Below are 15,108 nucleotides of genomic sequence, written 5' to 3'. Positions count from 1 at the left end.
TCATTTTCTGATAACATCACATTATTTGGTTCATCGTAAATTAATCAAAAAAACAAAAGAGCTTAAAAAAACTGTAATTAATTTTTTTAGCCCTTTACAGTTCAAAATGAGGCAAACAAAACCAGTGTGTGCACATATTCAGGGATTCAGGATTCAGGGATCTCGTAAACCCCTTGATTCTGCTTTGGTCACAGTGAGAATGGGGCATGTGTCTTCCCATTGTTCGGTTGGGTGTCCTCCATATATTCTGGACCAAAAGTGGTAAATGTCTGATAAACCATAAAAATAATCCTGTCACTTGGCACCGATACTGGAAAAGTCTCAGTTGTAAACAGCACAACCAGTTTATAGTGGTGGTAAACTGGGCAAGAATCCAGGGCTCCTGTTTCCTGAGAACCCACACAGCCCAGACCCCCTGTAATATGTAAATCTTCACTGCCATAGAACCTTCACCATTTAGGCACTATAAGGCGGTATTACTTGGTCTCTGAATGTCAGTTACTTAGAGATAAGAAGGTAAATCCCACTCATATACATCACATATACCGTAGAATTCAGGTTCTGAGGTCTTCAGGCTCGATGGTGACGCTGCTGTTAGTCACTTGGATCTCGCACCATGCTGACCATAACTTCCTTTCCTGTCCGCCATGCTGGAAATAAACATACCGCACTCCTGGACCATAGTTACTGAAGGTGTGCGTCATCTACAAGACAACAAGTCACTTACTGAGTAGTACAAGAGGAGACATTTATCATCACATCATATACGGGGCGGTATTATAGTAGTTATATTCTTGTATATAGGAGACAGTATTATAGTAGTTATATTCTTGTATATAGGAGACAGTATTATAGTAGTTATATTCTTGTATATAGGAGCAGCATTATAGTAGTTATAATGGAGCAATAGAGTAAATAAAGACCTCAGCACGACCGGAGTCACCGTGTGATCACTGAACCAATGGAGCCCGGGGTATATGCAGGTGGAGTACTACTCCAATAAAGACAGCCTGACTGTGCGGTGCACGGATGAGAATACAGTCTATGCCATGATGTAGAGAGAAGAAATATATACAGCACTCACCAGGTACTTGCTTGCAGGCTTTATTCTTTCTTTATTTCATAAAAAGATAGCAGCAGGGAGGGGAAAGGTGCGTGTCGTGTCTCTGATGGCGACGGCCATTTCCGGCCACTAGGGCCTGTCGTCTAGCCAAGAGCAAGAAAGAATAAAGCCTGCTAGCAAGTACCTGGTGAGTGCTGTATATATTTCTTCCCTCCACATCATTATAGTAGTTATATTCTTTTATATAGGGGGCAGTATTATAGTAGTTTTATTCTTTTATATAGGGGGCAGTATTATAGTAGTTATATTCTTGTATATAGGAGCAGTATTATAGTAGTTATATTCTTGTATATAAGAGCAGTATTATAGTAGTTGTATTGTTGTATATAGGAGCAGTATTATAGCAGTTATATTCTTGTATATAGGAGCAGTATTATAGTAGTTATATTCTTGTATATAGGAGCAGTATTATAGTAGTTATATCCCTGTATATAGGAGCAGTATTATAGTAGTTATATCCCTGTATATAGGAGCAGTATTATAGTAGTTATATTCCTGTATATAGGAGCAGTATTATAGTAGTTATATCCCTGTATATAGGGGTCAGTATTATAGTAGTTATATTCTTGTATATAGGAGCAGTATTATAGTAGTTATATCCCTGTATATAGGAGCAGTATTATAGCAGTTATATTCTTGTATATAGGAGCAGTATTATAGTAGTTATATTCTTGTTTATAAGGGAGCAGTATTATAGTAGTTATATTCTTGTATATAGGAGCAGTATTATAGTAGTTATATTCCTGTATATAGGAGCAGTATTATAGTAGTTATATCCCTGTATATAGGGGTCAGTATTATAGTAGTTATATTCTTGTATATAGGAGCAGTATTATAGTAGTTATAGAGTGTAGAGAGACCCTGGGCAGGACAGGACCTCAGCCATTGAATACTGCCAATAACCCAGGGATACTAGTGCATTCTGGACATCAAATAAGCTGACGTGACTACATCCTGAATTTCTCAGCATCTTTAGGAGCCAGTCAGAGTGCATCAGAAACCCTCTGCCCACAGATAGAGAATAATGGACCCCCATATAATAAACCAACCTAAAAATGGGAGTACCTTTGCTCAGGCCTTATAAGCTGTGAATGGCTACCATTTCCAAATTCTGGAGAATCTGCTGTGTCTGCACGTTGTGTGGAATCTGTCGGCTTTGTTTATGAATGTAAGGGAAGAAGGGATGTGCAAAATAGCTTTCACACCTCTAAGGCAAAGAGATGTCCCTTCAGTCTTAGAACATTGACAGGGGATCTGTGCCAAGCCAAAGCGTCTCTCTAAAAGGAAAGACATCCCATCTGCAGACACCTGTTTCGAAGTTGTTGCCCCTCTTCAGTGCACAGCAGGGTGTTTGGCTGGTTAGTGAGAGGTCTAAGGGGTACTAACTCTCCGTAAGCAGAGTCCATCATAAAGACGTGTTAGAAGTCTTAGAACATTGATGAACATTTATGAAAGTAAAGAGACCACCTAAGTTGTCCTGCATCTTCTCTCTGTATTCTTCAGCGGACCTGATACAGCCCTATAGGAACAGGGGCCACCTGCAGTAACCTCTCTAACCCGTAGAAGAACCGATGTTGTATGGCCGGATGTGGTTATCATACCTGGTGCCATCGCCTATCACACCATTGCTTGATGATCTTCGCTTCCGGATAAAACTCCATGATAGTTTCCTTCTTTTCTGAAAGCAGCTGAACTAATATATAGCGGCAGGCGAGATACCGTGTAGCTGCAAACCTGTACAAGAGACGATGGGCTCAGTGATGGGGGGTAACGCCTCATACTGTGTGTGTGATGGGTCATACTCACCAGTCTCTGATCACTATATCGGGTTGTACAAGGTCCATCAGTTTTTCCCCATATCCCATTTCCTTGAGGTTGATGAGCTGAGACTTCTTGCAGGGCCTGGAAAATCCAATATTATTACACCATATTATGTCGGTTTCTTGCTCATGAAGTGTCAACCACAGGGTGAGTATGCTAAAACTCTGTCACATCAAGAGAAAAAAACAGCAGGACACTCACCTATACAAAGTGACTTTTTTTATATCAAAACATGTAGTAATGCATGTGTATACACACACAAGGGCAGGAAGGCCAGACACCGAAGCAGACTTTGTGTGTGTATCCACATGGTTCAAAAAATCACACGATTACATCACATGACCATTTGGAGGCGACACACTGCGGCCATATTGTTTTTTATACATGTAAAATTCCAATAGCAGCAAGTGATGGTTAAAATGATCGTACCAAAAAGAAGTAACAAAGTATTTAGTATCATCCTTATCTGGGAGCTCCTGTCCATCCTCCGCCGGTAAATCTTCTATTTTCCATTTATTTCTTCCATTTTGTTCAAAGTTCCAGTGTTTCAGGCCATCTGTACAGAAAGGAAAATAAAATGCAATGTTATAAAAGACAAGAAATACTGGAAAATACTCAACATCAGGATAAGGACGAGAATAGGACGTCTAGCTCCTGGTCATGTGACTCTTCTCTTTTCACCTTTAAGGCTATGTTCACACACTGCACGAACAACGACCGTCAATTATTTCCACAGCCGTACTGAAGAACGGCTGTTGTTCAATACACTGTGTGAACAATGGCCGCGTTTTTATCGGCAACATCAGCTGCATTCAGTTTTTATAAAAATATGAAAATTTTACCTTCTAATGTGTTCTAAGAACACTTACCAGCATGAAGTAAACTGTAAAGTCGAGTTGTAGAATAAAAAAATAGAACATATACTTACCTTCCTGGCTTCCCCACTGCTGATATTACAGAGCTCCAATCCCAGCTGTGTGGTGCATCCAGGATGTGATGTAAAAGGACTGCTCATCCAATCAGCAGCTGCACCAATGTCCCGCCTCAGCCACTGATTGGCTGAGTGGGTCTGTGACATCACATCCTAGAACCTTGAAGTGCCGCATAGCAAGGACTGAAGCTGGCCGCAGCACAGGAGCGAGGAAGGTAAGTATGTGGTGACCCAGGGGAGGGGGGCAAGATGTTAAATGCAAGAGCTGATGTTGCGTTACTTGTCACAGGGCTCAGAGTGGTAGTAGCTGGTGTTCCCAATGTCTGTAGTGTGGTGGTGCAAGAATAACTTAAACAGTAGAAACGTTTACTAGGCCGTCTTTTTTTCTGTCCAGGAGGTCATTTTGCAAGAAAGTTTCCTTTAAGAGGCCTCCTATGAGGAAACCACTTTAGCTGTTGGATTGTGAATGAATAGGACTTGAGTTTTGCTAGGTTTCTGGGTTCTTTAGTGAAAAGACTTGTACTTGTGAGAGGGATACTTGGAGGGGACCTGTCCATGTACGGCACTTTAAGACATGATGGACATTTAAGACATGATGGCCATTGGGCCCTATTACACAGAACTATAATCAGCCGAATCGGCCCTATCCGGCCGATTACCGCTCCGTCTAATAAACACAACGATCAGCCCATGACAACAATCATTGGCTGATCATTGATATAGGTTTGGACCTATAATTGTGCGCATCGCTACGTGTAATAGCGGTGTGTGCTGACGATTTCCAAACTCTATGCATCACCTATCCTGCAGCATGGATAGGTAATGTACAGTATCGAGTTTAAACAAGGACTGCAAGGACATCAGTAACGATGTCCCTGCAGCCCCTGTTAAACGATTATCGGGCTGTGTAATAGGACCAGTAAACAAGCCCCAATCTAGCAGATCGGCGTTTGTTTACAGCTATTATCGGGCCCCCATCGGCCCGTGTAATAACACCCTAAGATCTAGTAATACAGGTCTCATGTTTCCATGACTAGGGCTGAGTTCCTCAACATTAGCTGAAGGAACCGAGCAGGAGACAGTGGGGCACCTAGGCTAGTAGGACTTCTCTAACCGCTTAAACGAAGTCCTTGTTTGGACTTGTAGGACTTCAGGATACTTGAGTGTGATAATCCCCCACAACGCGAACAGGTGTGACCCCCTCTTCTGAGGTAGTTACCCTTTTAAAGATTTAGCAGGCCATGGAACTTGATGAAATAACGCACAGCTTAGCAGCATACACTCCTTCTTTACTCTGCCGCTTAGCTAAACTGAGCACATGGCTGCCTTTGCCAGACTTATAAGTATGGACTGGGACTTGTTTCCTACTGGTGAAGAGCAAACTAAGGTACCTTGGTACCTGAGAGGACAAAACTGGAGGGAACTTAACACAGGGCTGTGATAGGCCCAGAAACAGGGAGGCAGCTTGCAAACTTTTATCTCATGGACGTTAAAGAAACAGCTAGGGCCATCTAGTGGTCAAAATGCAGTAAACACCTCTATCCACCGAATACCCTGAAATACACTTAACAGTGCCGACCTTCATACTTGAATACACAGCAGTGGCACACAGGTTCTGGGACACCACAGGATGTGCCTTCTTTTTTTACTTTACTCACTTCCCGAAGCATATCTCTAAAAAGTGTCCAGCCTGAATGACCCCTTTAACATAGTATATATAGTCAAATGGATTGTAGTGTTACACTGCACCTTCACACAGGCAATGCAGAATGTTTTTTTTCCCCCATATGCCAAAACTGTAGGAACCTTCAGGAAGGGAGGAAGAGCTTAGAACTAGTCCAACCTCTCTTAAGGGGGTAAGTTAGTTAACAGTTCTGTGCAAGAGATTGAGGAGACAGGCGTTTGAGAGTGTCTATTGGGACAGACAAGAGGAGATTTAGGACAAGGACCTCTCAGCCCTCGACTAGGCCACAGACCTTGGAGGGAAGGACTTCAGCAGGGACAGCAACATCATTGGATGCCAGCAAAACAGCCAGGTTTGGTAGGTTACACTAGGCAGTACAGAAAGTTTTATATTTCCCCGGAAAACACCTTTAAGCCTGGCCTAGCACCTGACAGCTGTAATACTGAGGACCTGCACCCCGCAGCTGGGAATTGTACTAATTGAGACTAAATGCATAAGAATTGGAGGTGAGGAGATGTTTGCCGCCACTTTGGATATCTGAGTAGTGAAGTACTTTGGCCAGGACCCATGGAGTTCCCGGACCGTTCTTTCCCCCGATTTATTTCTCCATTTCTCACCCATTCCACAGGGATTTTTTAGTAAATTCCGCTTCTTGCTGGATAAATAGCAAAACTGTTTCCAGTCTTTGGGGGTTCTCTGGCAATCCTTGGAGATGTACCCCATATTGTGACATTTTATTTTCCATAGTGTTGGGGAGTTGATGACGTCCCTCCACAGGGCGCAGACCAGCGAGCAGCGACGGATCAAGTCTCCAGCCGGGACCAGGGACAAGATCTGCAGCAGGACCTCCTCCGGGAGAAGAATGGAGTCCGGAATACTGGGAGAGACACAACACAGTGGAGCTTAGATACATGAGCTCACACATCAAGGACTTAGATACACAGGCTTAGTAGAGAGTATTGCACATGGATGTCTCAGTAGGACAGAGCTCTGGTTTCCTGTCAGTCAGTGTACTCAGGGATCTGCAGAGTTCCTGTAAATCCTCCCACCGCCCACTAGTGAACCCGACACCAGCAGAGCTGCCTCACCCAGGAACCAAGGCACAGCCCCCTCCCCCTATACTAATAAGAACGCTCATTTACCCTTTGATCAGCCCATAAAAAAGGGCCTTTAGTTTTTGGACCTTCTGATACTTGCAGTTCCTCAATGCGGTGGTGCTAGGACAGTGTACACAGTATAGTTTTATTAAATAATCTCTTATCTGTGCATTATAAGGGGGTATTATGTGAACTCATATCAGTGTGTACTACATGGTGGTATTATTTTTGAACTGTATTGTATTATACGAACTCTCTGTATGATGGCATTATGTAAACTCATCTCTGTGCACTGTATGGAGGTATTATATGCGTTTATCTCTGTGCGCTGTATGGAGGTAGTATATGAGCTCATCTCTGTGCACTGTATGGTGGTATTATATGAGCTTGTCTCTGTGCACTATATGGTGGTATATGAGCTCATCTCTGTGCACTGTATGGCGGTATTATATGAGCTTGTCTCTGTGCACTGTATGGTGGTATTATATGAGCTTGTCTCTGTGCACTGTATGGTGTTAGTATATGAGCTCATCTCTGTGCGCTATATGGCGGTAGTATATGAGCTCATCTCTGTGCACTGTATGGTGGTATTATATAAGCTCATCTCTGTGCCCTGTATAGTGGTATTATATGAGCTAGTCTCTGTGCACTGTATCGTGGTATTATATGAGCTCGTCTCTGTGCACTGTATGGTGGTATTATATGAGCTCGTCTCTGTGCACTGTATGGCGGTATTATATGAGCTTGTCTCTGTGCACTGTATGGTGGTGTTATATAAGATAATCTCTGTGCACTGTATGGTGGTGTTATATAATCTAATCTCTGTGCACTGTATGGAGGTATTATATGAGCTCATCTTTGTGCACTGTATGGTGGTATTATATGAGCTCGTCTCTGCACTATATGGTGGTATTATATGAGCTCATCTCTGTGCACTGTATGGCGGTATTATATGAGCTTGTCTCTGTGCACTGTATGGCGGTATTATATGAGCTTGTTTCTGTGCACTGTATGGCGGTAGTATATAAGATCATCTCTATGCACTGTATGGCGGTAATATTTGTGCACTCTTTATGATAGACTATTGCTGTGTTCCTGTCTGTAATGATAATACAGTGTATGTGTATGGTGCACGGCTCTCCCTCCCATCCTGCTGTATCTCAGCCCTCCCCTCAGCTTCTCCTCTACACTTCGTCTCCGGCTGTTCTCCAGGATTCCATATTGCTGACGTCAGGGAATCCCGCCATGTGATGTCACTACTCACCTCGGAGCCTCGCTGGGATCTGTCCCCATGTCCGCACTCATTCTCCCATCACCTCGGATCCTTTTCCTGCTCATAGAAGGTTACTGCTCAGCAGTCAGTGACTGCCCTGGACGTCATGGGGCCGGCCCTGTGATGGCTGAGGTGTGGCCTCCCAGTACTGTCAGCTACAGGGCAGTATATAGAGAGGCAGTATATAGGGGGATACCTCTGTAATACACCATGTGACGGAGCACATGAAGAACACGTCACTGCTGCCGGGAGGGCAGGGGTGATTCTAGCCTCTCTGCTGCCCGAGGCGAACTATAGAATGACGCCCCCCCCCCCCCCCCCCGGTCAATCCGCCCACATTATAATCCACTACTGCCCCCCCCCCCCCCCCCCACACTGCTGTCCCCAATAAACATAATGTTTGGTCCCTTGCTGCACAGAGGATGTCAGGAGAGGAGGGGGCTGACTTTATAGGAGAGGTCCCAGCAGCACAGAGGATGTCAGGAGAGGAGGGGGCTAATCCTATAGGAGAGGTCCCAGCAGCACAGAGGATGTCAGGAGATGAGGGTGCTAATCCTATAGGAGAGGTCCCAGCAGCACAGAGGATGTCAGGAGAGGAGGGTGCTAATCCTATAGGAGAAGTCCCAGCAGCACAGAGGATGTCAGGAGAGGAGGGTGCTGATCTTTTAGGAGATGGTCCCCCTCTTCCCCCCTTATAGATGGTCCCCCTCTTCCCCCCCTTATAGATGGTCCCCTCTCCCTTATAGATGGTCCCCCTCTCCCCCCCTTATAGATGGTCCCCCTCTCCCCCCTCCCTTATAGATGGCCCCCCTCTTCCCCCCCTTATAGATGGTCCCCCTCTCCCCCCCTTATAGATGGTCCCCCTCTCCCCCCTCCCTTATAGATGGTCCCCCTCTCCCCCCTCCCTTATAGATGGTCCCCCTCTCCCCCCTCCCTTATAGTTGGTCCCCCTCTTCCCTCTCCCCCCTCCCTTATAGATGGTCCCCCTCTTTCCCCTCCCTTATAGATGGTCCCCCTCTTCCCCCCTTATAGATGGTCCCCCTCTTCCCCCCCCTTATAGTTGGTCCCCCTCTTCCCTCTCTCCCCCCCTTATAGATGGTCCCCCTCTCCCCCCCCCCTTATAGATGGTCCCCCTCTCCCCCCCCCCCCCTTATAGATGGTCCCCCTCTTCCCTCTCCCCCCCTTATAGATGGTCCCCCTCTTTCCCCCCTCCCTTATAGATGGTCCCCTTCCCCCCCTATAGATGGTCCCCCTCTTCCCTCTCTTCCTCCCTTATAGATGGCCCCCCCCCTTATAGATCGTCCCCCTCTTTCCCCCCTCCCTTATAGATCGTCCCCTCTTTCCCCCCTCCCTTATAGATGGTCCCCCTCTTTCCCCCCTCCCTTATAGATGGTCCCCCTCTTTCCCCCCTCCCTTATAGATGGTCCCCTTCCCCCCCTACCTTATAGATGGTCCCCCTCTTTCCCCCCTCCCTTATAGATGGTCCCCTTCCCCCCTACCTTATAGATGGTCCCCCTCTTTCCCCCCTCCCTTATAGATGGTCCCCTTCCCCCCCCTATAGATAGTCCCCCTCTTCCCTCTCCCCCTCCCTTATAGATGGTCCCCCCCCTTATAGATGGTCCCCCCTTATAGATCGTCCCCCTCTTTCCCCCCTCCCTTATAGATCGTCCCCCTCTTTCCACCCTACCTTATAGATGGTCCCCCTCTCCCCCCCCCCCCCTGCACAGCAGATAAAACAAAAACAAAAAACAGCACACAACTCACCTACCCTCCGTTCCCCCGTCGAGCCTCTCTGGTCTGGTCCCGGCTGATGTGCGGCTGCCCGGGGTGTCCCGTCCTGTCCCCGGCAGCGCGCGCATCACAGAGCTCCCCGTGCGCCTGTGACTTCCGGCGCACAGGGAGCTCTCTGATGCGTGCGCTGCCGGGGACAGGACGGGACACCCCCGGCAGCCGCACATCATCTGGGGGACTAAGGCTGCATTCCCACGTTCCGTGATCCTGACGGATCACGGACGTGGAATGCATGTACTGGAGCCCCCCCCGCGCCCGGGCAGTATCTGTAATGAGATGCTGTGAGCGGGGGGGACTGTATTCATAAGCGCCGCGCTGTAGTATCAGCACGGCGCGGCTGATTTAGTACAGCGGGGCGCTTATGAATACATGAATACTGGGGGACTCCAGTACATGGTACAATCAGTGGCGGATTATAATGTGGGCGGCCGCCCGAACCGCCCATATTATAATCTGCCACTGAATGCCGCCAGAGCCGTTTTAATACATTGGTGGGCCCAGTGCACAGCCCTCAAGAGTGGCCCCCCCCTTACCTTTCTGCACATTGTATAATGTACTGAATTTGCCCCCACACTGTATCAAGAGCCCCAGTACATACAGTAGTTACCTTATAACACTATTTCCACCATTCAGTGATTACATATTACATAAAAACTGCACTAAACAAAACAGAAAGATATTACCAATGATACCATTACATAATACCGCCACATCATGACCCCTAACACTACAATCCTATAACAGAGTGCAGTTACATCCAGTGACTCACCGGGGGTGTTTTCTCCAATCAGAGTCTGTCACCTTTTCTTTTTCTCTCCATCCAGCCTGGGCCACCTTGAAGTCTTCTCCTGGCTGTGAATCTTCTCTCCAGAATCTGCCAGACAAATATTTTAGGCTCCAACACATCCAGTAGTTAGGTCCCTTGTACCCCTATACAGTAGTTACACCCCTCTGTACTCCTACATAGTTACACCCCTCTGTGCCTCCATAGTTTTAAGGTGTCCCTGTAGTATATAGACCCTCATGTGCTCCTCCAGTTATATACAGCCCTCCTGTGCGCTCCCCCATTAGTATATAGCCCCCCTGTGCACTCTCCCCAGTAGTATATAGCCCCCCTGTGCTCTCCCACAATAGTATATAGCCCCCCTGTGCTCTCCCACAATAGTATATAGCCCCCCTGTGCTCTCCCCCAACAGTATATAGTCCCCCTGTGCTCTCCAATAGTATATAGACCCCTATGCTCTCCCACAATAGTATATAGCCCCCCTGTGCTCTCCCCCAATAGTATATAGCCCCCCTGTGCTCCCCCCAATAGTATATAGCCCCCTGTGCTCTCCCCAATAGTATATAGCCCCCCTGTGCTCTCCATAATATATAGCCCCCCTGTGCTCTCCCCCATAGTATATAGACCCCTGTGCTCCTCAATATGATATAGCTCCCTGTGCTCACCAATAGTATATACCTCCCCTGTGCTCCCCAATAGTATATAGTCCCCTGTGCTCCCCAATAGTATATAGCTCCCCAGTGCTCCCCCATAGTATATATTCCCCTGTGCTCCCCCATAGTATATAGCCCCTCTGTGCTCCCCAGTAGTATATAGCCCCCTGTGCTCCCCAGTAGTATATAGCCCCCTGTGCTCCCCAGTAGTATATAGCTCCCCTGTGCTCCCCAGTAGTATATAGCTCCCCTGTGCTCCCCAGTAGTATATAGCTCCCCTGTGCTCCCCCATAGTATATAGCTCCCCTGTGCTCCCCCATAGTATATAGCCCCCTGTGCTCCCCCATAGTATATAGCCCCCCTGTGCTCCCCCATAGTATATAGCCCCCTGTGCTCCCCCATAGTATATAGATTCCCTGTGCTCCCCATAGTATATAGACCCCTGTGCTCCCCAGTAGTATATAGTCCCCTGTGCTCTCCCATAGTATATAGGTCCCCTGTGCTCCCCCATAGTATATAGCTCCCCTGTGCTCCCCCATAGTATATAGCCCCCTGTGCTCCCCCATAGTATATAGCTCCCCTGTGCTCCCCCATAGTATATAGCCCCCTAAGCTCCCCCATTGTATAAAGCTCCCTGTGCTCCCCAGTAGTATATAGCCCCCTGTGCTCCCCAGTAGTATATAGCTCCCTGTGCTCCCCCACAGTATATAGCTCCCCTGTGCTCCCCCATAGTATATAGCCCCCTGTGCTCCCCCATAGTAAATAGCCCCCTGTGCTCCCCAGTAGTATATAGCCCCCTGTGCTCCCCAGTAGTATATAGCTCCCCTGTGCTCCCCAGTAGTATATAGCTCCCCTGTGCTCCCCAGTAGTATATAGCTCCCCTGTGCTCCCCCGTAGTATATAGCTCCCCTGTGCTCCCCCATAGTATATATTCCCCTGTGCTCCCCCATAGTATATAGACCCCTGTGCTCCCCAGTAGTATATAGCCCCTTGTGCTCCCCCATAGTATATAGCTTCCCTGTGCTCCCCATAGTATATAGCTCCCCTGTGCTCCCCCATAGTATATAGCCTCCTGTGCTCCCCCATAGTATATAGCCCCCTGTGCTCCCCCATAGTATATAGCCCCCTGTGCTCCCCCATAGTATATAGCCCCCTGTGCTCCCCAGTAGTATATAGCCCCCTGTGCTCCCCCATAGTATATAGCCCCCCTGTGCTCCCCCATAGTATATAGCTCCCCTGTGCTCCCCAGTAGTATATAGCCCCCTGTGCTCCCCCATAGTATATAGCCCCCTGTCCTCCCCTATAGTATATAGCCCCCCCCCCATAGTATATAGCCCCCTGTGCCCCCCCATAGTATATAGCCCCCTGTGCCCCCCCTAAACCCCCCCCCCCCCCCCCCCCCGTAGTATATAGCTCCCCCTCCCATATAACATTGAAAAAAACAAACACTGTTACTCACCTGGGTCCACGCGTTCCTCTTCTCTTCCCTCCTGTGGCCGCACTTCCTGCGGTCACAAGAGGCTGCACTCCCCTCACCCTCGCGCCGACGCTCCAGTGACGTCGGCCGCTAGAGGGAGAGTGCGGCCTCTTGTGACCGCAGGAAGTGCGGCCACAAGAGTGACTGACAGGGAGGGAGCCAATGGCTCTCTCTCTGTCAGTGTCGCTGCTGCTGCAGCGCTGAAGCGCCGCAGCAGCAGCGGACGGGGGCAGCGGCGGACGGGGGGGCCCTGCAGGGGGCGCCATGGAGGGGTAAGTAGATTACCCATCCATGGCGGTCCCCCCTGACAGGCTGGTGGCCGGAGCCCTGTGCGACCGCATTGGTCGCACATAGCAACGGCCGGCCTGCTCGGGGGGGGCCCCTTTAACCAGTGGGCCCGCTGCACGTGCACCATGTGCCCTCTGGTTAAAGCGGCCCTGAATGCCGCCCCCATGAAGATAGCTGGTGGCGCCGCCTGAGGCAGACGACTCAGGTCGCCTCATCATTGCGGCGCCCCTGCGGGAGGGGGAACTCCAGCAAACTGCAAGAGGAGGAGATTATACTGATATCTCCCACCGTGATGTGAACTCCTCTAACTAAACTCAGCCGCACACATTAAAGGGGGTCTCCATGGTTAGAAGGACCTAGCTGAACTCTTCCCACCTGTTCTCAGGTTGTGTGTGGTATTACATCTCGGCATGTGCCAGTCATAATGTCCCCCATAGCCAGATATAATGATATAGTGTCAGTCCCTGTAACCAATAATAATAATGGTTACAATAATATCACTAGTGCCCCATCATTATACACAGAATGACCCTATAGAGAGCTCGTCCATGCGGCAGGGTTACAGATCTGTGTTATATGGGGTCTCTGGGCCAGGCTGTGGGGGACATGGTAAATGGATTTCACAGACCAAATGGAACCGATAGAACAGCACCGCAGCTAATGGAATTGACCGCAATGGTTTGCTGGCAGTTGTGTCCCAGTAGTCGGACCACCAAGTCAGACGTCCAATGCGTTTTCCACATAATAAGGAAAATGTCATTCTCATGTATATAAACCATGAAAGTTGTTTATTCTCATTAAAAACAATATGGCGCACATTGTCCAGGTGGTTGGTGCACATATTAGAGTGTAATGCTGTAGGAGCACGGTATAAACACATTCCACCGCAGCTCCTCCATATTTGATGACTGGTTGCTATGGAATCCTCTCATACTATAGCTCTGGTGGAAATATATGTGCTGCTCTGCTGCCATCTAGTGTGCAAATCTTGTATTACACCAGTTTTACTAGCATCCAATTTTTAAATTTTTTATTTTTAGTGTACACAAATATGTGGCCGACCACGTTTTCTAGTACGCTAAGAAAAGAATGCATTTTGATCTATTTTTTTTAATCTTTTTATATAATGGAAGTCTATGGAAAATGGATCAAAAGAGATACACACAAATGCATTAGTTTTTTTTCATTCGTTTTCAGATGAAAAAACAGACTGCAAAAACGCAGTGTGGACCCAGCCTAATACATTTGCCTCATATAGGAATGAAGTAGTCTTATGGAGTCTGCAGAAGTCTTATGGAGAAGAGAAGTCATCCATAAATCCGGCACCATCTAAAGAAATCATTTTGCTCATATAGTGGGAGAAGATGTATTGAGTATATAGTGTTCTATAACCAGTGCAAGGATCCCACCTGTAGTATATGGTGTGCTATAATCAAAAAAGACCCCCCCCCCCTCCATTCCCTGTATACAGCATGTTATCACTAGTACAGGGAACCCACTCCCAGTATACTGCATGTCATAACCAGTATGGGGACCCCACTCCCACTATACAATATGCTATAACCAGGCCTGTACACCTCATCCTATGATATGTTTTGGGCCTGGTATTCCGCTATCCGCCGAAAGAAGCGACATGTCAATTCTTTCGGCCTATAGCGGAATACGCCGGCCCATGGAATGGTGTCTATGGAGCCAGCGGAAGGGCGCGCGGCCGTGCGTGCGGACAGACAGCGGAATTCCGCGGACATTATCCGCGAGAATTCCTCAGTATGAACCCACCCTACGAGAGCCCCTGAGCTCAGCCTCAAGTACTTTGTTTGGAAATTGAAGGACACAAGTTCTTGACATCACAACCAAAGAAACTGTGCAGGCCTCAATATATTTGAGAATGTCTATGGTTACAGAGTTTAAAAGTTATCGATACAGTAATTTCTTATTCAGGTTCATAATGTTTGGATGCAGCTCCTCCATCTCTGTGTTTAGCACCATGGACAGCACGTCAAATATCTGCATCACAGGGCAGATTCACTGTTGTTATTGCAGCTTTCTATGTTGCTATCTTTTAAACAACATTTCTGGTCTTTTGTGATATGCTACATGACCACCTTCCTATTGCAAAAAGTTACCCAGTGTGGTGACTCTTAAGATGGTGTCCATGTTCCAGACATAGCCTCAAACATAGGCCC

The 15,108-nt window shown here is 47.6% G+C and overlaps 1 protein-coding gene across 1 annotated transcript; it reads right to left on the bottom strand.

The window, feature by feature from the left end:
• Positions 1-151: 151 nt before the first annotated feature.
• Positions 152-8,074, bottom strand: LOC138769478 (F-box only protein 44-like). Its single transcript, XM_069947988.1, has 6 exons — positions 7,921-8,074; positions 6,177-6,436; positions 3,374-3,500; positions 2,930-3,025; positions 2,725-2,857; positions 152-704 (listed from the first exon to the last, which is right to left on the bottom strand). Exons 1-6 carry the CDS (start codon positions 7,992-7,994, stop codon positions 555-557), a joined length of 840 nt encoding a protein of 279 aa, XP_069804089.1. The 5' UTR covers positions 7,995-8,074; the 3' UTR covers positions 152-554.
• Between the last annotated feature and the right edge of the window lie 7,034 nt (positions 8,075-15,108).

This window comes from Dendropsophus ebraccatus, chromosome 12 (assembly GCF_027789765.1).
Source record: "Dendropsophus ebraccatus isolate aDenEbr1 chromosome 12, aDenEbr1.pat, whole genome shotgun sequence".
In the NCBI taxonomy this organism is placed as follows: domain Eukaryota; kingdom Metazoa; phylum Chordata; class Amphibia; order Anura; family Hylidae; genus Dendropsophus; species Dendropsophus ebraccatus.
The sequence above is the reverse complement of the archived record's forward strand: the minus strand, read 5'-3'. Positions and strand labels throughout refer to the sequence as shown.

Coding starts and splice junctions, on each gene's coding strand:
- LOC138769478 (XM_069947988.1), bottom strand. CDS start 7,994: ATGAGCAGGAAAAGGATCCGAGGTGATGGGAGAATGAGTGCGGACATG. Junction 6,437..7,920: donor GATCCCAGCGAGGCTCCGAG/GTGAGTAGTGAC, acceptor TGTCTCTCCCAG/TATTCCGGACTCCATTCTTC. Junction 705..2,724: donor GTGATAGGCGATGGCACCAG/GTATGATAACCA, acceptor GTTGTCTTGTAG/ATGACGCACACCTTCAGTAA.